The following is a 23,774-nucleotide window of genomic DNA, read 5'->3' as shown; positions in this document are numbered from 1 at the left end:
AATACAAATTAAGTTCGTTGAACCTATCTATTCTAATAATCCATCGCTTATAGATTCAAGAACAAGATCAAAAAATAGGCTTTGTGCAAAAGTTGTTTACTAATTGACAAAAAAGATTGTTTTTATCACCCACAAAAAGCGAAAGTATTTTTATTACAAAACAAAGCTTTTTCCCGCTCGACTTAGGTTTCAAAAACTTCTCAAAACATATAGTCTCGCACTTATCAAGCAGCTAGCTTAACAATAGAGCTCAAGTTGTTTAGTCGCGTGCCGCCACCAAATGTCGCATACAAATAGCTTACTTTGATTCACAATTTAACCACTTTACTTAGCGCTTGCTGAGGCAAATAAGTTTCAACCAAAAGCATAACCTGTGTCGAGTCTCGAGGCGCACAAGAACCGGTAACGTTTAAGAGCATAGCGTCGTCGTTGTCGTTGTCACCGCCGCCGCCGCCGTTGAAGTTCGATGGTTAACCTGTGCTTGTAGTCGCGTAAAATGATTCTGAGCTTTTTCCCGACAGTTTCTCGTCGACAGTTGAGGCGGTTGTAAGGCAGTTAATTTGGTTCTTGAATTAACTTGGCCAAGTGAAGCAAAAATACTCTCGTATACCTTCTTAGTAACTTAAATCTTTAAAGATTTTGTTTTAATTTCCGAATAAGGTTCCAGGAATTCGAGGGAGTGCCCAAATTGTGTTTCTCAACTTAAATCTAAGCTTCATAATTGTTCTTTAAACTTCGAAAACGTTCTTTTAAGATACAAACAAAAGTGACTTGTGTAAAGTGAAACAATTGAATTTAATTGCTCACACTGTTTTGAATATTGAATCTTTCCAACAAGAGAGGAAGGTAAGTGATGATACCCGTTGATTGTTAAAACGGCGGCGGTGGTGATGGTGATGGTTCATCAAATTTAAATTGATTGCAATTGACGCCTTTTTCGAATATAATTGAAAAGTGAAAATTTCGAAAAAAGTGTTTTGTTGGAGTCGTAAAACCCCAAAACAGGAACGTGTTTGATATTTTAATTTCGACGTGTTACCATAGTATGTTGTTTTTTTCATTTTTTATCTCAAGACTTAAGTAAACAAAACAGCTTAGATATATTCGGACGGCATAATACACCTACAAGCTTTGAGAACAATACAATTTTGAAAAATAAATTAGTTTTTATGTCTTTACTATACGTTATAATACCGTATACGAGGTAAACAAACAATAAAAATTTGTTGCAAACATTTTCTTTGTTTGTTGCAACAGCTGACACGATCGTAATACTCGTGTTCGGATAAGTGTTTTAGGAGATATCTCTTACAATAAAAAAAGCTTATAGCACGTTACCATAAATAACCTTGGTAGATTATGACTTTTGCGGTTGATGATTGTTATGTGTGGTTTTTAACAGTGCTGGATTATATAATTAATATTCTATTGGGAATACGGACATTTTATTGTAGATTGTTACAACATTGTTATTTCATAGTTTTAGCGATTTTGGTGAAATTGTAAATTTTACTTCAAGAGCAAGAACTAGCAGAACTTTAGAGTTGATAAATATTTTGACAAACAAACAATTTGCCCAACAGTGTTTTCGTGGCTTAAAAGCTTCTAAAGAAATGAAGGTTTAGGTAGCATGCTGAAACTTCCATCCAATAAATAGTATCTTAAAAATGTTGCCATCAGATCCGAACGGCTTAAGTGCGACAAGAACTTTTCGTAATTATTTGTCACAAGAAGCAACTCTCGTCGAAATATCTAAGTTCAAGAGACCTGTCTTTTTTATTTTAAAGGACTTAGGTGTTTTTGAATTGTTGAAATCGATTCTATCACAGACCATTAGGCATGAATGACTAAAGTTGTTGATTTTTACTGAAGTAAAACAATCAGAAGATGAATAGTAGGCTTTTACCTCAGGCTTACACATCATCTAAGTCCGGAACTGGTAAACGATGTTTTATTTCAAGTTATTTGGTAAGTGGGAATTGAGTAATAGGCAATCTTGCCTTTGGCGATTAATACATGTTTCGGAAGTATTTGTTCGATCATATTAAATTCATATAGGTAACAAAAATGTACGTATTAAGTTGAAAAGATTAAAAGTTTTAAGTTGAAGGTAACAGCGAAATCAATATCATTAACGGAAATAGTATTGTTCACTTGGAATTCGTGTCCATTGCCTATTTATTGTAATTTTTGCTATCCAAGTATTAATCATCAATTATTATTTTATGATTTTAAAATATGTATTTATAATTATATGCAATAATAATACAAATCATTCTCCAATAGAACATGTAAGACTATATTAACAAGAAGCATGCTCTAGAAAATCTTGGTGCAAAATATTATCCAGACATATAGTTTAAACTCAAAAACTGTATACCATTTCACCATAACAAAGGCTACCAATGCTGAAATTCAGGCATAGCAACTCTCACAATCTCCTCCTCAAAACCTTCTTTGCCAAATACCCGTAGAAAAAACCATTTAGTCTTACCAACGTCTACAGAAAGCATGAAGTATATGTCATGAGCGAAGTTTTGGATACAATTCAAATAAACAGCAACCATCATCACTTGTTTCTAGGTGATCTTAACACCAGCAAAATACCATATGGGGCTCTAACACAATCAATCTACTTGGAACTGTTTTTTGCTTATGATAAAGGATTTGTTATTTTAAACGACGGATCGCCAACTCTTTCAACATAAGAAACACGTTGTCAGCCGTGGACGTTGCCTCTACAAATTTGGCCCCACTTCTTCAATGGAAGTTTAGCCCAAACGGGGAAAGTAAGGATCATCGTCCAATCATAATACGGACCCATGAAAGAAAAATTAGAAGAAAACCAACTATACGTCCCATCTATCCACCCTTTAAGTCAATCCACAACAATTTCTAACAACATCAACCAAGAAGCAGCCAAAATCAAAAGAATTCTAATGGAATTGGTAGCTAATTCAATGCCGACAACAAAATCAAATGCCGATAAAACTAACAAAAGACCAATATGGTTTAATAAGGAAATTTACGATCTAGCAAAAGCTAAGAGTTTAGCCAGGAAAAATGTCCGGAGATATCCTACAACTCCAAATTGCTTAGCCTATCGGAAGCAAGTGCCAAGGTCAAATACGAATCCATCAAAGCAAAAAGATTATCTTGGGAAACATTTGTCATTAACATGGAACCAGCTTTGGATTCAAAAACCCTCAAAGTCTTTTCATCACTTTCCCTATATTTCTTTTATGACTCTCTAGAAAATGATCCTGATTTATTCGCAATTACGTTCTACAAAACTTGGGAAGAGTATAGCGAAAATAACACTTTTTCGAGTAACGTTATTGAAAAGAAAGTTGCTCTTAAATTGAGTGACCTTCCTCCTTAGCATAATATCTGCCAAGAACTAACAGAAGTCATCTCAAGAATCGAATTCAACACAACATTACAAATGCTCAAAGGTAACACCCCTGGAGAAGACAAAAAAAACTTACAACAAGGTAAAATCAGCAGCGGATAGTCTTAAGAATCGAAGTTGTAAACTATACAATAACATCCTTCGGACTGGTATCTTTTCTCACGATTAGAAGAAAGCCATACTTAAGCCGATCCCAAAAAATAATTGCAACCATCACCAAGTTGAAGGGTAACGCGCCATATCGCTTCTTAGTGTTCTCTCCAAAGTTTTCGAAAAAAATTTGATTGAATTGATGGAAAGATCAATTAGCAATGAACAACATGAACGCAGAGAGGAGTCACCTAACTCATTCATTTCATGGAAAACATAATCTCTCATCTATCAAGCCTAGCGTGTCGTCTTGTCATCGGACCTTGAAAAAGCCTTTGACCGTGCCACAACTGTTCCTGTTATAGAACATTCACATAAATAGGGAATCCCTCTTTAACTTTTAAAGCTTATATTCTCTCCCTTTTATCTGGAAGAACTCTCTGTGTTAACATCAACGGCATTATCTCAAACAAGCTTGAGACCCCCTTTATCTGTATACCTTTACAATGCAAATATAGATGTCTTTATAACGGAACTAGTACAGCCAAAGCATAAACTTGACTTTGTCGGGATATTGTTTATAATATTTTCATGGTAGCTTCAGGTGATCCATCGAAGGTAGACACAATAATTAAATCTGCAGACGATGAAATATATGCGTGGACTCAAAAAATGGGTTCTATTGTACCTCCCTCCAATATAGAAGCCTTCCACCTCTGCAGAAAAAAGAACTGTTCATAACCCAGCTCGTGATTCGCAACAACAACAACGTCAATTTGAAAAAAAAAAGAACTTAGAGTCCTCAGTATAACATTCAGTGGCAATATAGAATGGGATATTCACATCAAAAACACTACAAACCAATCAAAACAATGCTCTAAGAATGATATGTTCACGTCAAAAAGGAATCAATTTGGAAACGGCCCTCAAAATAACGAAAGCCCTTTTTGGAGGCTTCCTGCAGAATGGAATAACACTTCACATGTAAACTTCTTAAAAAAAATTATAAAGCATCGATATAGCCGTTAACAAATGCTGCCGAATATCTACAGGAGCTCTTAAGACAACACTAATTGAAGCCCTTAGAGTAGAAGCACGCATTAATTCTGTACACCGTCTTGGACAAAATAGGATTCAACATGATTAGTAAAGCTTATACACACGGTTTTCGTCCTCTTCACAAACCTTCCCAAAAAGCTCTGTCCAGACAAATTCTATATCATCTTTCAACTAAATACTAAGCTTTATGAAGGCTTACTCATAGATACTGCAGTACATCGAAACACCTTTTATCCTCCACCTTGCAAAAGACACCTACTGCCTATCGATACCAGCCTCTCTAACTACAAGAAATAACACACTTCAAGTCTGTCATTCCAAATGCTTTACGGAGAACTAGTGGAAACTATCAAGCTCAACTTATACAGTTGTCGAAATAAGAGCAATCAATGAGGAAATCATCGCTTGCCGAGGGTTCATAACTGACTCAGGCGGTAGTTACGTTGGAGAAGTGACCGCAATACTGCAATGTATTATCCTTACGTAAAAGAACTCCCAAACATTCCTAAAATCTTTCGAAAATTATTCATGTCCATTGAATATGAAGAGCTCGAAAGAAAATGGTTAAGGTAACAGAACTTGTTGCCACAATACCATCCATCACAACGCTCGCTGCATTCCTTATATTAAAAAAGTTTTCAAAGAAGAGTGCATTACCATATTTCGGACAAGGCAGGGTGGGAAAAACACTTTTCTCCAGTCGGCACTGTCTCTCGCACGACCCGCCAATTGTAGGGAGCCTCTTTCTATTTGGCACATTTTTGACTTTTGCCCGATTTTCCATCTCACCACTAACTCCGACTCTATCCAAGATATTCAGAGCCAAAAAACTGGAGTGCTTGACATCCGATGGATTGTCCTATCTTTCTAGCGCATCAAAGAAGTCACAAATTCTTTGCTAGTCTTCCTAATTCAATTTCACTTTTTCGATATTCGTAAAAATAATTGTATTCCAAAACGTTTACATATATCTAAACGACATCTATGGTCACGTGTCGGCCTGATGTCTTTCTTACAAATAACTTATTAATTTATTTTATATGATATTTTCTTTAAATAAATAAAATTATATGCATGACAGCAACAATTATGTGGATGAATATTTTATTATTCATTTATGAATATCTTTTAAGAATGTTTATAAAGACTTTAAAGCTAGAATGGAACATAAATAAGATGTTATTAGTTCATGGCTGTCAGAATTTAACGCTTAAACTTTATTTTTCTGGGAATTCCTTACTTGACTCATAAACTCATTATGTTTCATCCGTATGTAAATTTTATTTATGTACAAAAACACTTATGTGAATATTAAGATACAAGTTTCATCTTAACAGGTTCTTAAATGTTGGTTATTCTTTGTGTTTTGAAAAAAATATGTTAAACTTGTATGTAACGAGTTGTAAGAGAGATCAAAAGAATGGTTATTTAGGGATTAAATGACTTAAAGAACATAAGTATCGGAACTTATCTTTACACATATTTTGTGTAGTTAATTGGATGAAAGTCGCTTTGGAGACAGTTCTAGAGCTATTTAACGTTTTGCATATTGTTTCTTTAGTGTCAGGGATTAAATTATTCAATTTTTATTAAGTTAATATGTGAATACATTTCGGCTCGAAAAATTCAAGATTGGTTTTTGAAAAGCTTCAATCTTTAACGTGCTATTGTTTGGTGCGGTATTTGTGGTGGCGATATGAATGGATCTTTACTTATTCTAAAATACTTTTCGCACCACTCACAGTAGGACCGTAGTAGGTCATAGGGTAAAAAAATCAAATCAAAATCAAATGGGGTGGCGCAACAGTCCGTTGTGAACCAGGGCCTAGTGACTTACAACTATCAACCATTCCTGTGTGCGAGTACTGTTGTCAGGAATGGAAGGGACCTACAATTTAAGGCCGAATCCGAACGGCTAGTTTTAGAAAGCACTTTTTCATGACAAGAATTACTCTTGAAGGATTTGTCAATTCCTCGCAAGAGGCAGTACCCGCGAAAATTATTTTTTTTTTTTTTTAATTAAGGTGGCACAGGCAGGGATTGAACCCAAGACCTCTTACATGACAGTCCAACGCACTAACCATCATGCTACGGGTACTACATAGGGTAAAAATTGATGTTATTATTGCGTCATATTTCCCTATAGTATTTACAAATAGCCATGCCACCTGATTACACAAAAAAAATTAAATCCACAAACAGAACTTTTCATTCTGTGCTTCCGAAGTGGGACATACCAGACAAATATCGTTGTCATATCAAGTGCTCTTTTTGCAATAAGCTTTAAAGTCCTATATTGTAAAGAACAGTTTTTTTTATATTTGTTAGTAATGGATATTCAAACTGAAGGTATGTGCTATGTTTATAAAGTATGTTTTATTATTTTGATCACTTCATAGCCAAGAGCAAGTTCCTACAAAGAAATACCAAAATACGCTGAAAACATTCAAATTAATCACTTCCAAAATCGGATTTTTTTTACTGTGCAAAGCGGTTTAACATATATTGGAAGCAAGTAACTAGGTTGAAAACAAGACTGTACGAAAAATACAGCGACTGGTTGAGCAAAACCGAGGTATGAACTCTTAGAAAGCAGGCAAGTGCAGATCAATAATCTATGAAGCAAAAGCTGTTCAGAAAGAAGTTCGAAGACTGCTGGAAGAGGTCAAAACGTCGCAGGTTATCAATATTATCTGAATTGGATGATTCCGCTGTGAGTTCTTTACTTGAGAAAGCTGATCAATCCAATTCTTCTTTGGATTTTAACACGGACGAAAGTTTTGAAAGCAAAGAAGCGATGCTATCCATCAGAAATTTTTCTATAGAAATCTTCGGAGGAAATTATTGTTGAATCTCAAAACCCTTTTATGGATAATGTTACAAAGTCTGGTAGCGAGCTTGTTTAGGGATTCGATGGCAGTACAGGGCATAGTGAATATAAGCAGACATTTCCAGATTCAACAACATCCGATGGAAGTTTATTTGTCAAATCCTAAGTTAATCTTCAACTTATTCTCTTCAGACGCAGAAATAGTTATCTGTAAAATCCCCGCTCTCCTTGTAGATATTACCGTAATATAAATATTTTTTTTTTTATTTTGAAGCAATTTAAACAGATTTGTTATACCCCCACGTTTATTAAAAAATAATGTGAATTTTTATTATATGAAGATTTGAAAAAGCGGATATTTTGCCTGGTGATTTTTTATAGAATTGTTTATCGACCCTGAAAATTTCATTGAAATCGGTGCAGTGGTTCAGATTCTATCAATCTATGACCGCCTCTCCATACAATTGGAATTTCCGTGGGTAGATTTTCACGCAACGTAGCGGCCATTTTGTTTTGGTGAAAGCTGTCAAAACTTTTCTTTATTATTCAGTTGTTTATGCCAAATCATCATGGCAAGTTGCACAATTGAACAGCACGTTGAAATGATAAAAATAAATGAGTGATGGTTAATGCACACGTTGCCCGCATTGCACCCATTTTACTTTAGACGTGGTGGCCCTTCGCAGTCGGCTCTTTAACGGTTGGTGCCCAAATTTGTGACGACAATAAACAATCAGCTAAAGCCCGTAAGAGATCTTGTGATTTTATGGATCTTTAGATTTTTTTCTTTGAAGACACGTGAAAGAAAAGATCTATTGTAAGCTCCACAATCGATTCAATATCTTACAGAAATAAGTCGAGGAGTAAGAAATTACTTCTTATGGAATGATTACCTATTCCATACTGACAAAAATGCTTCTAGGTGCTTAGGATTTCTGCGACGTTGCTTGCAAATTTTTCAATCCTTCTGATCTGGCTGTAACTTGTAAAAAAAAAATTGTAAAATGATAGGCGACAGAACTATAACCAAAACAACTGCATACATCACTCGAACACCGCTACGATGTTTCATGCCTTTCGTGTTATTCCTGATATTTTCACAAACAGTGTTATGTAGAATTAGCTAACTGCATTACAAACCCTCAAAAAAATTCAGCCGTAATACTCGGACTTCCAGGAATGCTCACCAGTTCACGCTTGAGCTTGACTTCGAACGCATGGAAAAGTGTAGAGATTATTTGCTTAACCGCACATTGAGAATGTGGAATGCTTTACCCAACTCTGTTTTTCGCAATCATCTTGAAATTAAAAACTTTAAGACCAATATGTACCGGTATTTCCTCTTTAATCCTTCCCTGCATTCCTAAAGCTCGCACTGTGTTTAAACTTGTAACATGCTTGTTCGAGTTGGTCACTAAAGATTTCATGAAGAGGATATGGTGCTGGTAACCGAAGCTGTGGCTGCCATTTAGGTGACATTGTTTTCTATTCTTAATGATTAACCTTCCTCTTTAAACACGGCCTTTCGCGTAGCGGTGTCAAATCGCATGATTTTGGTGGCCAGTTAATATTGCCAAGACGAGAATTTAAACGGCCAGGAAAAGTCTCTTGCAATAAGCCCATATTCGTTCAAGTTGTGTGGCACCGTCTTGTTGAAACCACGCATTCTCCAAGTCGTATACTTCAATAGCAGGCCTTCTACCGCCTATGGTTTCAGAACCCATTCGACGTATCTCTGATGTTGTCAATGGTCAGCTGGCTTCAGTTCTTGTGTGAGCTGGACTTTATATGGATGTAGGTGTAGATCCAAATGCAAAATCCGCCATAATGTGCCGTAAGACATTCCCAATCCTGAGAACGATTTAGTGTTTGAAAACACTTACACTTACAGCAGCATAATTTTCAGTGGTAAGAGCGGAACGATGCTGCAAGGGCCTTACAATATTGGTAACCGATGCAGTCTCTTCAAATTTCTTCACAATTTTGCCAATTGCTTGAGTAGTTGGACGATTATGTAAACCATAATCTCCTCTTAAAGCACGATATGCGGCTGTAACAGAATCACCATTTTTGTAGTAGGTTTTAACAATTTGTATGCGTTGTGCGATAGTTAAGTAATCCATTTTCGTTAATGCCAGACATTCAATTGAAACAAAAAATTGACTTAAGAACTTAGATTGACAGATGTGGAATTTCAGTCCTTTACTTTTAAAACCTCAAAATGGATAACACGTTACACATTCAATAAAATATGTCATTTAAATAAAGCCTTCTTTGTTACACCCAAATACAACTCTCATATTTGGGTAGATGCTCCATTAACTCACTTGAGCCCTCGGACGGAATCAAAAAAGACTTAAAAATAATAGGCGACCATTATCTAACTGAAGCAATTGTGTCTCTTCAGCACCTACGTAAAGTTCATTATCTATCATTATTTCATAGCTTTTATAATAAACATTGTTCTAGTGAAATAGTCAGTTGCATTCCTCCTCTCATCAGTTTATTATTGAGTAGAATTTCGGACGTTCTGTCAAATACAGAGATTCGTTTTTCAGCAGTACTACACGAATATAGATTGGTTTAGAAGTCTCAATATTTCCCACTCATTGCAATGATTAGACTATCCAATGTGCATCAGTAGTTCCTTTCTAAACCTATCCACCTTTTCTAATATTGAGAGAATTCATATTCCCTTGAAAGCGGGAGCACAATATTTAAATTATTTCTCCACTTCTGAAACAACATACAATAAAAGCCTATTATTCCAAAGACTCCCAAAGCCTACTGTTGACTTCTTCTTGGTACAATAGTATTTCAACACTATACAGCTTCAATTGTGAGACTTCTTGACAGACTCGAAAAAGATGACAGTTTGCAAACTTCGCTAGGGCCATTCAACTAAAATTTAGCTTTTGAAAGCTTTATACTTAAAATTTTCTAATATGTATATGGTTACTTAGTTTTTGTATCTTTGAGATACTGATTATTAGATTCTTAATGTTTCTAATCTCCGATCCCGATAACAAACATCAACAGTCAAAACTAACGTATTTTTCACAATCTTAACTCTAGATCAAAGAAGAGAACTTGCATCAAAATTATGCAATATAGAACATTTTATTAAATTATGATAATCTTCGGGTTCAAAATTATTCCCTCAACCCCAAAGGGGGCACTATGTTCTGTATGAATCTTATCTTTTCAAAATTGTATTTCTTGATTTGGGTTATCAATTAAATTTGTCTCTTTCTATTTCAAATAATACTTTATACCTCGTCAGTTTGCGCACTCGGCCGACCGACCTAGTTTAAGATTAACATTTGAAATAGACGCGGATGTTTACGTTGCTTATCAAAGACTTAAAGTCTTAATCATCAGACACCCACCCTCATTGTCATCTTCATCATCATCGTCGTCGGCGGCGTCGAGTTGGTTGTCAGTGGCAAAATTACAAGTTTAAATGATTTTGCACTCTCTTTCTGATTAAAGCAGACTTTTCAGTAAACAATTGAGGTGATATACATTTGAGATAGTTTTGTTTAGATTAGTCTTATCGGTCTTCTTTTCGAAATTGTGATCTTATCTTCAATTTTATCAGAATTAATTTGTATTTTTTTCTTTTGTTTGTATAGTTTCAGAGAAGAGTCATGGTGAACCGAATTGGTCACGTGAACGAGGGTTACTATGGAACACTTGGATCAACTACCTCAATTCCAGGGGCATACAAAAATGGCTCCACGACAGTTTCGACAATAAGCTTAAATAACAGTGAAGTAAGTTTAGCATTAATTTTAACAAAATCTTGCTTATCAAAGTGTCTTCTATTTTAGAAAGCTTCGAGTGTTGAAGACCATGAGCTTGAGCAGAATCCTGATGAAAAGACCACATTAGGACGCGACCAGTGGAGCAACGATCTGGAATTCCTAATGTCTTGCATAGCGCTATCAGTGGGTCTAGGAAATGTATGGAGATTTCCATTCACAGCCCTTGAAAATGGCGGCGGGGCTTTTGTAATTCCCTACATCATTGTCCTATTCCTCGTAGGCAAACCGGTCTACTATATGGAAATGATTTTGGGCCAATTTTCCAGCCGAGGAAGTGTTAATGTTTTCGATTTCTCGCCAATAATGAGAGGTGTTGGTTATGGCCAAGTTCTGGCAACCGGCATCGTCACAACTTACTATGCAACTCTGATGGCTATAACGCTGCGTTATTTGGTTGCATCGTTCTCGACAGTTCTGCCATGGAGCTATTGTCGTGAGGAGTGGGGGAGTATGTGCGTCGATTCTAAGATGAAAGGCAATGAAACATTGATGGAAAATGTCACCAGAATTCCATCGGCACAATTTTATTTTACGTGAGTTCCTTATTTTTCCGTTTTGGAATTGATTGATCTTTTGGAATTCTGTCTTAAACTTGGAAATTTCTCTTAGAAATATAGTTCTTCGAGAGAAAGCTTCGATTGATGATGGTATCGGTTACCCAAGCTGGGAATTATCTTTGTGTTTGCTGGCTGCTTGGATTATGGTGGCTGCTATCATGATTCAGGGAGTAAGGAGTTCAGGAAAAGCATCATATTTCCTGGCATTGTTTCCCTACGCTGTGATGTTGATTTTGCTTATTCGGGCATTGACGTTGCCAGGAGCATTCGATGGAGTTCTTTACTTTATCAAACCACAGTGGGATAGATTGTTGGATCCGAAAGTTTGGTATGCTGCAGTGACGCAAGTCTTCTTTTCTTTGGCTATCTGCTTTGGAAATATCATAATGTATGCGTCGTACAATCGATTCGGACACAACGTATATAGGTGAGTTATTTTATGACGTGTTTTGTTCGATCTTGTTCCCTATTGTAAGCACTTTCTTATCTTATCTTAACAACTTAAAATTAAATGCTAATTAAAATATAGTTAACCTGCTTTTCCCTCGGCTTTCACAGCTCTTTGCGATCGTTATCAATCAGAACCAAATAGTTACTTTCCACTTAGCCATGATATTGCAATCGAATTATTTATTTATCTATTTTAAATACAGGTAGAAAGATAAAGACGTTAAAAGCCGTGTCAAGAAAGCAGATCGGGCTGTAATTCGAACATCTGATTGCAAAGTCAACTACATAATAACTGCATTATAAAGGGCCATTTATTTCGGGATTTTAAGTCGTTAGCGCTGGTATTTGACACCTGTAAAAATGAGTTGTCTTTTGAAGTGACATAATCTTAGTTGGTGGTAGGATGTTTAACTATTACGATAGTGGATCGCTCACTAATTGAAAAACGATTTAAAATTAATTAAAACTTACTACAAATGTAGACAATTTTTGGGTATAACGCGATGATACAAAAATTGAGAAGAAATTTGAAGAGAGTGGAAGCGTTACCGATATCGTTCGCTGCTAGTTAAAATGTTGATGATAATCTTGGTCACGTAATTTGAAGTTTTGGTGGCGTAAATTTTTTGAAAAGGTCCCGTAAGATTTTTATTTAATGGGATAACTTATAAGACTCTAGGCGCACTATAATCAAATTTTAGTTACAGAGACATGGCTCACTTTTAGTGATAGGTTATCAAATAGTGAACACCTGTGTTATCGTTTAGATAGAGATGAGAGAAGGGTGGTCGTTGTAGTAAGACGAACTATTCAACATAAATTACTTCTTATTTTGAATACTAAAATGATACAAAGTATTGGTATTAAAGTTCCAATTTCTAATAGCTTTTTTTAAAAAAGTTCATTGCATCTCCTCAGAAAAAGTTCGAGTTGAACAATGTTTTACGAAAGCTTGTATATATAAATGGTAATTTTCTGTTCGGAGGCCATTATAATTGCAAACACAGAAATCGGGGATGCTTCACAGCTAATGGGTAACATTCTTGAAAAAAACACATTATGCTCATACTTTAGATATCTTATTCCCTCCACAATCAACTTAGTAACCTTCTAACAACCGTGCGAGCTCTTCTACATTAGACCTAATTTTAAAAAATAGCCTGGGACTGTTTTATCAACCTGAAGTGCTAAGTCAATAAAATTCAGATCAAATGCCTATATGAATTATTACATATTTACTGTCTTCTAATAGAAGAAACGAAGTGTTTGACTTTGAAAATGCCATTTGGAATATGTTTAAAACCCAATTGAGTTCAAAACTAAGAAATGTTCCTTATCTTCAACCCGATATATCCACTTCAGAAATTGATCAAAAAGTTTCATTGTTTACTAAAAGTGTTGAAAAATCTGTTCCTTTGAAATAAATAAGGTTAAATAGCAAGGCGGTTCTTTCTCCTATAACTAATTTGAAATCATTGAAATAAGAAACAGTTTCAGAAGAAGATTGATACGAAAGAGCGACAATTGTTACTTATCTGAAATAAAAATTCTTACAAATTTGATTAAAGAAGGTATTGGGAGCTTCAGAAACAAGGAATGGAACCAAAAACTAAGAGCGCTAGAGAAAGGTTGCAAACCTTTCTGGAATATTTTTAAAGTTATTTAAAAGCCTAGCTTCAATATACCTGCATTAAAACTAGGAAGATTGCTTACCACTAACCAACGACTTCACAACAAATAGCAATGTGGAATCATAAGTTCTGCAATCATTGCATCCGATCAACTCCAACATCTTCAATTATCAGGAAGAGTATATTACAATTAACGAAGTTGTTGATGTAAGTAATTCTTGGATTACGAAATCTTTTTTAAAAGCCCTTTCAAGGTCAGGGATACATTTTTTTTTAAATTTGTTGAATTCATGTTTTAAGTCAAGCTACTTTCCAATAGATTGGAAAAAGGCTACAATTATTCCAATTTTGAAACCTGGGAAAAACGTTAGCCATCCTGTAAGTTATCGTTCTATAAGTTTACTAAGTTTTGTAAGTGTTTGAAAAAAATAATTAAAAACACACTAATAATAATATTCTGCCTCCTGAACGATTTGGTTTTCGAGCGTACCATAGTATAGTCCACTAAATCGATCGAATAACCAAAATCATTAAAACCAATTTTACCAATGGTAAAAGTACTGGTATGGTTTTACTTGATATTGAAAAAGCATTTGATTCTGTTTGGCATGACGGGCTCTTACACAAACTTTTGATGCTCAACTTAATCATGTATATAATAAAAATTGTGAAGTGCTTTCTGTCATCAAGAACTTTAGTTATTTCTGTTAACAAAAATCTTTCGAAAATGTTTGAGTGTACTGCTTGTGTGCCTCAAGGATCCGTTCTTGGGCCAATACTCTATACAGTTTTTACTGCTGACACTCCTATTTTTGCAGATGACAACTGTGTATTTTCTACTGATTCATTTGCTTCCGTTATTGGAACCAATTTGCAATCTTCATTGAATGTACTTCAACAATATTTTAACGATTGGAAGTTTAAGATATTACGAGTAAATGCTTTCAAAACTCAGGCTACTTTTTTTACACTTTTTTTGCTCTTTTATAAAGGTTAGGTTGAAGGTAGCTTTTCCTTCAACAAACTTTATCTTTGAATTTTCTTCATTTCATTCAATAAACTTATCCCTTGATCTTCCGATAAAAAGTGTTTTCTCAATACATTCTTTCAGATTTCTCTGAGAATGGGGTATTTTTCCAAGAAGTGGACAGTTTCCTCTCTTTCTGATAGGTTGCACATATTACACTCTAGGGGTAAATCAGGTCTATGTGGAACGAAATTTAATTCTTTTAGCTCCCTTCATAGTCTGACCCCCATAGAAATCACACGGACATTAACCTTAATCCTTAAAATAGTTGTTCTCTGCAAGGTTATGATTTAATCTGCTGTAAGTTGTTCTGTAGAAGGAATTAGACGCTTCAGCAATATATTTAGCTCTACATTTCTCATCAACCTTTGAAATGAACTCATACAAGATGTTTTTAGCGGTTGTTAAAACCTCTTCAGCAAGATCTTGCCACTCTCGATACCAACTGCTTTGATCTTGTATGGCTTTTATGGCCACTCTTTTCACGACCCGTGAATCATTCATTTTTAAAACGTTAAGCTTGTAACTTCAGGGTCTTGATAAACAAAGGAGAGAGACCCGTTTCCAGCATTTTAACGTAATTTGGCGTGTTTTTTGGCAAATGAAATATTCTTTTTATGAAGTGCGTTAGGAGTATTTCAACCGAATTGTACATTTTACATCCCCATACCTGCGATCCATATAGAAGTATACTCTCAGCTACTGCTTCAAATACTTTAAACTTGCTACTATGTGCTTATTCAAGAAACATTGTTTCCTTGTCATATTAATAGCAGTTTTCGCCTTCACTAATTTCTCCTTTAAGTGTTTTTCCATATTTAAATTATTTGTAACAGCAATGCCAAGGTATTTGTAGTCTCGAACACATTCAATATTTTGACGACTAAAGGTCAATTTTTCATTTGATGCATTACGTCCACCACCACTTTTAATAGTCATAATCTTCGATTTATCTATATTAACAACTAAATTCCATAGCTGACAATACTGGTAAACCCTGTTAATCATGAGCTGCAGAATTTCCGGTGAATGCGCAAACATGACTATGTTGTCTGCGAACGGAATAGCCTTAATCCGCATAGCTGCGAAATCCACTCCACTGGGCAGGTAGTCTAAAAGGTCATCTATGAACAGTGAAAACAAAGTAGGGCTTAATGTCCAACCCTGTCTTACTTCCGATGAGGTTTCAAACCAGTCTGAGAGTTCTTCACCTGTTTGAAACAGAGCAATGGATGGTACGTTAATTGTATTATCTTAACGATCGATATTAGAAGATCGTGCACAGTATTAGCTGAATTTTTGTTCTTGGAAGATTAACTATTAATTGAACATAATTTTGTATTCGGCTTAATCCAAATTTTTAATATTTATCAAATGCTAATGAATCGATCATTTTGCTAAAAAGCTGTTAACAAATCTAAACCACTCTTTATTTTGCATTTGCCGTCAACAACCTCTCTATAATATTATTTACTTTATTTTCAGAGATGCCAATATTGTGACAACCCTTGACACTTTCACGTCACTGCTTTCGGGAGTGATTATTTTTGGTATCCTTGGAAATCTGGCCTACGAAAGCAACACAACCGATATCAAGAGTGTGGTTAAAGGCGGTACCGGTCTTGCGTTCGTATCTTATCCAGATGCAATTTCAAAATTCAATTTCGTACCACAGGTAAGACTCTCTAACATTCCTAATTTATTTAGCCTTATTTTTATTCGATAACATTCTGAAACGTAAAAAACAAAAAACAATCTTAAAGCTATTTTCAGTATTATTTTTCCTCATGCTGTTTGTCCTTGGAATCGGCAGCAATGTTGGAATGGCTTCATGCATCATGACGGTAATTAAAGACAAGTTTTCATCGACCAAGAACTGGGTGATTGTGATGGCTATAGCTGTAGTTGGATTTTCAGTGGGATTGATCTACTTAACGCCTGGTGGCCAGTTTCTGTTGAACTTTTTGGACTTTTATGGTGCATCGTTTGTGGCATTGGTGTTGGCAATAGTGGAGCTCGTAGCTGTTGGTTGGATATATGGTTCGAATAAAATCACATATATTCATAATCATGATTATCATAAGAGTATGTTTCTTTTCTTACAGGAGTTAAACGTTTGTGCCAGGATATTCACTTCATGCTTGGTCTCAAGACTAGCATTTACTATAGAATTTGCTGGGCTGTGGTTACACCAGCAGTAATGGCTGCCATTCTTGTTTACACTTTTGTAGACTACAAACCATTAGACTACAATGGCTACATATATTCTGATGGACTTTACAGTATGGACTTATTCTACATGTGGTCAATTTTTAATTTTAACTAATCATTACAATATTTTTGAATCAACAGTTTTCGGTTGGTGTTTGTCAGCATTCGGAATACTTCAAGTGCTATTTTGGGGTATTTATGCAGTTGCTCAACAACCAAAGGGAACACTTCTTCAAAAGATTGTGTTCGCATTGAGACCACAATCGGATTGGGGTCCCCTAGACAAGAGATTATTCCATTCTTATAAACTCAATCAGAACGATAACAGTGCGAGGATGTTTAGGAAAAATGGATTTTGGTTTAAAATCTACGATAATATATTTGGATAGATATTTAATTTTATAATAAAAGAAAGAAGATATTGTATTATAACTACTTAAGCTTTAAGTTTAAAAAAATGTTTTCATTTTCATAAGAATAAAAAACGAAAAATAAAAGAAGTTTTAAAGGAAAGCTTTATTTACTCACCTTAAGCATTTATCTATTGACTAAAGGACGAGATCTTTTCTCTGTTTTTGAATTATTTGGACGCATTTTTCGGTGATCTACCAATACAACACTTTGGTATTATTACATCACAGGTCATTGATTAAGTCAATTCTGGAAAAGCAGAGATATTTTTTAATAAATAAATGTTGAAAAATTTAATTTTGAGAATAATTGTATCAAATTAAACACTTTTATTCTTATGCAGCATTAACTTACAAAATGTAAGTGACTAAACTTAAAGCCTCACTCAAACCTTAGACTCAAAATCTTCACTTGGCTAAAACGAATCTACATTATTCAAAAACCAATGAGAGTTTTTAAGCTTAAAATGTTTCGTTTTCACCTATGGTTGCTTTAATTTTTAAGATCTTGAGTAACGTTTAAGTCTAACTTACAGGACTTTTGCATTGGACATGATTGAGCATTCTGCATTGAAAAATATAAATATTTGGGTTTGACTGTTACTGAAATTAATATATTGCATTCACCTAAAAGTATGCAAAGTAATTAAAGATCACATGGTTTGGGTAACCGTTACAATTTCACTGACTTTAAAATTCCTGATACTTATGATGACAGAATCTTCTTTTAATTCATTTTGTACTGTTTCAATGCATATGTAAAAATTTACAATTTTCATGTGAAATTTTCAAAAATTCAGAAAACTACTGCAATAAAAATCATTTCCAAAATTTTTCTAACTTCTTTAAAGCTTCGTAAAAATATGAACTTCTTTTTTGAAATAAAAATTGATCTTATAAGAAATGAAATTTAAACACTTAAAGTTAGAAAATAAAGAAAGAAAAACATATAAAATGTGGATATTTGTAAGGAGGATTGGAAAACGTTATTAGCGACATCTAAATATTTATCTAAAGAGCTGACATTTTTGAAAAGTCATTGTTTTCCTGAATTCTAACGCATTTTCTTTTTTTAAGAAGTTTAAGTTTGATATTAAAAAAGATTACTTTTGAGAGAAAGTGAAGTTTGATTTTACACGTAACTTTAACTGCCGATAAAAGAAGAAAAAGAATCCAACAGAGGATACAATTATGACGCTTGATAGAGTCTCGATTATAAATGTTGGTACAATTTATAACTTTTGTGTATCTTGAGGGAAAGTTCCTAAAGTATGATAAGCTGTTGGTGTTTAGATTTTTAATTTTTCAGTGAGAGCACACGCCATTTACTGTTTGCTTCACTTTTTGAGATTTCATGCAACCAAACTAACTCGCAGCACAAACGCTAAAGAATTCAAAACGCTGTCGATAGCATTTTTATAAGCAAACCGCTGCTTTTTGTCTCTTAGTGGTGTCATAAAAAGTTGTGTAATCTCTCCTAAACTAAGGCGTTTTTTCTTAAATCTAATTCCTCCTATCTGCCTAATTTTAGTAACCAATGGTTCATCAATGTTTAAAAGCTAACTCGACTGAAATGCATATTTTCAATTTTTGCGAAGTTTTACAAAATATCGTAGCAGATCCGTATCAAGTGCAGTACGCACTCCTTTCAGAATTTAACCTTAAAACGTATTTCGGATTGTCTTCAAAAAACAAGAAAATTCAAATGTTTATTCTCATTTTCGTTTCCATATTTTAAATATTGTTAATTATTTTAAAAGATATTTATTGCAACAAATTTAGCGACCTCTGTTGCACGCAAAGATCTTCACAGTTAGACTATAGTCTACAAACGAACCCCTTTCCTTCAGTTCTTATTTCTTCAGCTTCAATTTTAAAAATAGAAAACAAGAAAATATATAAAAGATAAATTATTTCTGATTTTTTCCATAGAATTGTCCATTTTATCAAAATAAAATTAGTATTGATCTGAATTTTGGTAAATTTCTTTACAATTTTGTTTTAAAACATTTTGATAAATGTTCAACTCTTTTATAAAACCAGATTACTGTGCATTTTTAACAACTTCTCGCTGTGCTATGCAAAAATACAGGGGTTGTCAACAGGGAAACAGCAAAGCAACAGGGACAGCAATCATCGGCATATTTCTTGCCGCTCTTTTGACATTCTTCTTCCACTTGATGATGGAAAGATAAACGAGCCAAGAACGAGTCGAAATTATTTAAAATTTACTACCGAAATTCGGAGTCAATGGCCTCAACGTTAAGAGCTCTACGTTCAATGTATGGTCGTCATAATCGTCCTAGCAGATCAACATTTGAGCATCTAGTGGAAAAATTTGAATCCATAGGCAGAATACAAAATTTTCCCGTACCAGTGAGACAAAGAAGTGCCCGTAGTGTTGAGAATATTGCTGCCGCTGAGGCTTCAGTTGCAGAAAGCCGAAATGTGTCACTCACACGACGTTCTCAAGCGTTGGGCATCTCTATGACGTTGATGTATTGAATTTTGCGAATACTCAACCTTCATCCTTACAACAATAAATTGACGCAAGAACTGAAGCCGCTTGACCACCAGAAGCGTCGTATGTTTTTGAATTGGGCTGAGCAGCAACTTGAAAATGATTCGGATTTTTAACGAAAAACCATCTTCAGCGATGAGTTTCACATTTCAGGCTGAATGGCTTCGTCAATGAACAAAATATGCGGTATTGGTCAGCTAGCAATTCTTCCGTGATGATAAAGACCGACACGTTACTGTCAATGGGGATCGCTACCGTTCAATGATAACCGAATATTTTAAGCCCCAATTGGATGATATGAACTTGGAGGACATGTGTTTCCAACAGGACGGCCGGCGCCACAAGCCACACAGGAACCTACTTTTACAGGAATAAAGAATTCTATTGATATCCGAAACCGTTTTTGTTTTATTTCAATCTTGTGGAAATTTTCTCCATTTTTGTTTCAGCAATTTCAATGTGCTGAATAAGTTGCCTCGTCGACTTATTAATGTTTTTGATTAGCTTCATATTTTACGTTTCTTCGCTCTTAAACATTTGTCACCGACATTTTGAGACCAATCAAGACAGTTTTAATTTCTATGGTACACCCTAAAATAGGTACCTTAGTTATAAAAGTAATACTTGGTGTTTACAAAAAGTAAAATTGGATTCCAATACTTTTATTTAACTAACAATGATAACACCAAATACAGTATTGTTCGTAAACTAAGCAACCGATTTTTTAATTGCATTCAAGTTCTAATCACGCCTTTGTATATGATTTTATGTGGAATGGCCCATATTTTTGTAATTACTTGATGAGCCACCTATAAGCCAACAATAACAAAATTATGCTCTAGTCTAAAAATAGAATATTACAAATAGTCAAACGAATATACTCCATAAAAAGCTGTTCGTAATGTAAGAAACTTTTTCCGTCGCTGCTAAGTGACCTTCAAAATAAGAGGTCTAATGGTATTTTTTCTCTTTCTTTACAATATAACCAAAATCTAAAAGAGAAAATTATAATTTTTTTTTTAAATGGTGAGTCGCAAATTTCGATCGCCAAAAGATTTAATATTAATAAGTCAATAATTTCTCGATTTATAAAAAAATATAAAGCGACTGGGTCGGTAAATACAATTTATTCTAAAGGTCGACCACGAAAAACTCATTACAGAGAGGACACACAAATCGTTCCTTTTGTGTCATCAAAAAACTTAACTTAAATATAAATTTTAGCACAGTAAGGAAACGTGTATTAGAAAATGGCCTAAGAAGCTACAGACCATCCAAGAAACCAATTTAAACCATGAAACATTTAAAAACAAGGTAAGTTTTGACCCCGTAACGAATTTTAAGCTTTGCCGTAATTTTAGGCTTGAGTTTGCAACACAACATCTCAATTGGACACCCGAAAAATGGAATTCAGTATTCTTTAGCGATGAGTCTTAATTTAACTTCTTTAATTCCGATGGCATATGTCACCTTTAAACACCCAGAGGAAAGCGGTTAGATCCCCGTTACTGTCGTGGTACAGTAAAGCATGGCGGAGGTAATGTCATGGTGTGGACTTGTTTTTCTGGAACAGCAGTAGGGCCCTTCATCGAGATCGATACAAAAATGGATCGATTTGTATACCGGAACATTTTAGAAAGCCATATCCTCCATACGCCGAATGGGAAATGCTGCTGCGTTGGGAGTTTCAGCACGACAACGATCTGAAACACACCTCAAAGCTTGTGTGTGCTTGAGTGGTTTACAACAAAGGGGGTATAAGTCATAAAGTGGCCGGCCCAATCGCCAGATTTACAAGAATTTATTTGGAATACTCAAAAGAAAGATCGGCAGCTGTCGATTTAAAAATAAAAATGAACTACTTTTAGGCCTTAAGAAAGAATGGTTCCGTATTAGTAAAACTACGCTTAAACGGTTAATTGAGTCTATGCCAAAACAATGTCGAGAAGTTATAAAAAACAAGGGATATTACACCAAATATTAAAAAGTTGCTTAGATTACGAACAGCTGAATATAGAGTTTTAAGTTTTTTGTAAATATTTTGTCCTTAGTACTATTGAAAATTAATAGTTTTTATTTTCCTTAGAAACTTTTCTTATAGTAAAATAATAAAAAATAATTGAAGTTTAAAAACTTTGTAAAAGAAACTATCATGAGACTTTGAATTTATACCATGAAACGGTTGCTTAGTTTACGAACAATACTGCATGTGCAACCAATAATAACGCATTGCCAATATGTTTTATAAAGCTCCCGTTTTTAGAAGATTACTATTAAAAAGTTGTTTTAATTGCGTAACATAATCAAGGCTTTATGTTATTTTGTCTAATCTATATACGTTGGGTACGAGTATATTTCCAGTATTTGTTTTCCAATGTTGCTCTCATCACCATCATTAACAGTTGTATGTACATATTTCTTGGATTAAAATATAATAAAACATGAATTCAATATAAATATTGGCTTTGGTAGGACAGGGACTTATGTTGACTTGAACTCCAACACATAACTTTTTTTAATTGGGAATGTTTTTATTAGAAGAAAGAAGTCTTATTTTTAACTTCAACTGGTAAGAAGGCTATTAGGTTCAAATTGTATTTGCTCAATTTCTTACATTCCATTTAATAAGAGGTTTCATTTGAAATAGCCAACTTAATTTTTAAATCTATAATTTTTTGACATTTGTAAAGTAAAAAAACGTTACTATTAAAAAGCGATATAATGCTGGCTTCAACAACGCATATAAATTGTCAAAATTCACTACAAAAATTAGGAAAATGTTACAGTCACAGTTTGCAACGCCGCATTTTGCATAAGGATTCAATATATAAGGGTTCGATCGATTATCAGCGAAGTTTCGTATCTCCGATAATTTGGTCCTTGAAATGGGGTTCAGAGAATCCAAAAATGATTAATTATGTGGCTGGTGCAACTATTACGGCGATTGGATTGAGCAATGATATGTATGGCCGGAATAAGAAGATTTATTTTCAACAAGAAGAAGAGCAGTCTTACTTACTTACTTACTTAAGGTGGCGGTACAGTCCGGGGCGGACAAGCGTCTCCAGCCAGCTCGGTCACAATCAATCTTTTTAAATTCACGTTTTCAGCAAGTAAATCTCAGTATTTCCAAAGCTTAAGATTTTTACAAAATTTTAAACGATTTAATAAAATATTCAAAGCGATAAAATGTAAAGACGATCAGGGAACATCGTAGTAAAACCACAGTCTATGCTGAGAGTATGGAAAGATCACTACATATCGGCGACGATGATTCGAATTCCGCTTTAAGGGTATCTCCCTTCAAATAAGGTTCTTATCAGTGTGGCTTTAGACAAGGGACATTAAACGGTCGATTTAATACGACAGATTCTGAGAAAAAAACCAAAGAACATTAAATCGACACCCACCAACTCTTCATAGATTTAATTACTCGAATATGCTCTTAGGGCTTTTGTCAGTTTTAAAAAAGAAGCGACAAACCTGTCAAATTTGTCCCTTTGTTAAGAATTACGATGAAGAATGCACGCTGTTCTAACAATGCCAGAAGAGATTTCACCGATGCACTGTCATGAGACTTCTTTAAAATCGTTCCGGCAAGAATTGTGCAAGACTAAATCGTCAACACTAGAGCCAGAATTTTCCAAAGTTCATCCATATCAAAGTTTGATGTCAGTGGTGCATTTTTGACCACTACACCGGAAGCGGAGAAGATGGATTTAGTGGTCAGTGAGGGTAAGATGTTCAAA

The 23,774-nt window shown here is 34.6% G+C and overlaps 1 protein-coding gene across 2 annotated transcripts; it reads left to right on the top strand.

Moving 5' to 3' along the window:
* The first annotated feature begins 460 nt into the window (after nt 1-460).
* On the top strand, nt 461-17,607 carry LOC129941812 (sodium-dependent nutrient amino acid transporter 1-like). 2 transcript variants are annotated; one of them, XM_056050542.1, is made up of 8 exons: nt 461-846; nt 11,027-11,167; nt 11,225-11,751; nt 11,828-12,202; nt 16,369-16,558; nt 16,647-16,923; nt 16,989-17,165; nt 17,236-17,607. In XM_056050542.1, exons 2-8 carry the CDS (start codon nt 11,042-11,044, stop codon nt 17,481-17,483), a joined length of 1,920 nt encoding a protein of 639 aa, XP_055906517.1. In that variant the 5' UTR covers nt 461-846; nt 11,027-11,041; the 3' UTR covers nt 17,484-17,607. The 2 variants fall into 2 exon arrangements, with proteins under 2 accessions (XP_055906517.1, XP_055906519.1); XM_056050544.1 differs by lacking the exon at nt 461-846 and adding an exon at nt 10,767-10,907.
* The last annotated feature ends 6,167 nt before the right edge of the window (nt 17,608-23,774 follow it).

The sequence above is a fragment of the Eupeodes corollae genome, chromosome 1 (genome assembly GCF_945859685.1).
Source record: "Eupeodes corollae chromosome 1, idEupCoro1.1, whole genome shotgun sequence".
NCBI lineage: Eukaryota > Metazoa > Arthropoda > Insecta > Diptera > Syrphidae > Eupeodes > Eupeodes corollae.
This window is presented reverse-complemented; position numbering and strand designations above follow the sequence as displayed.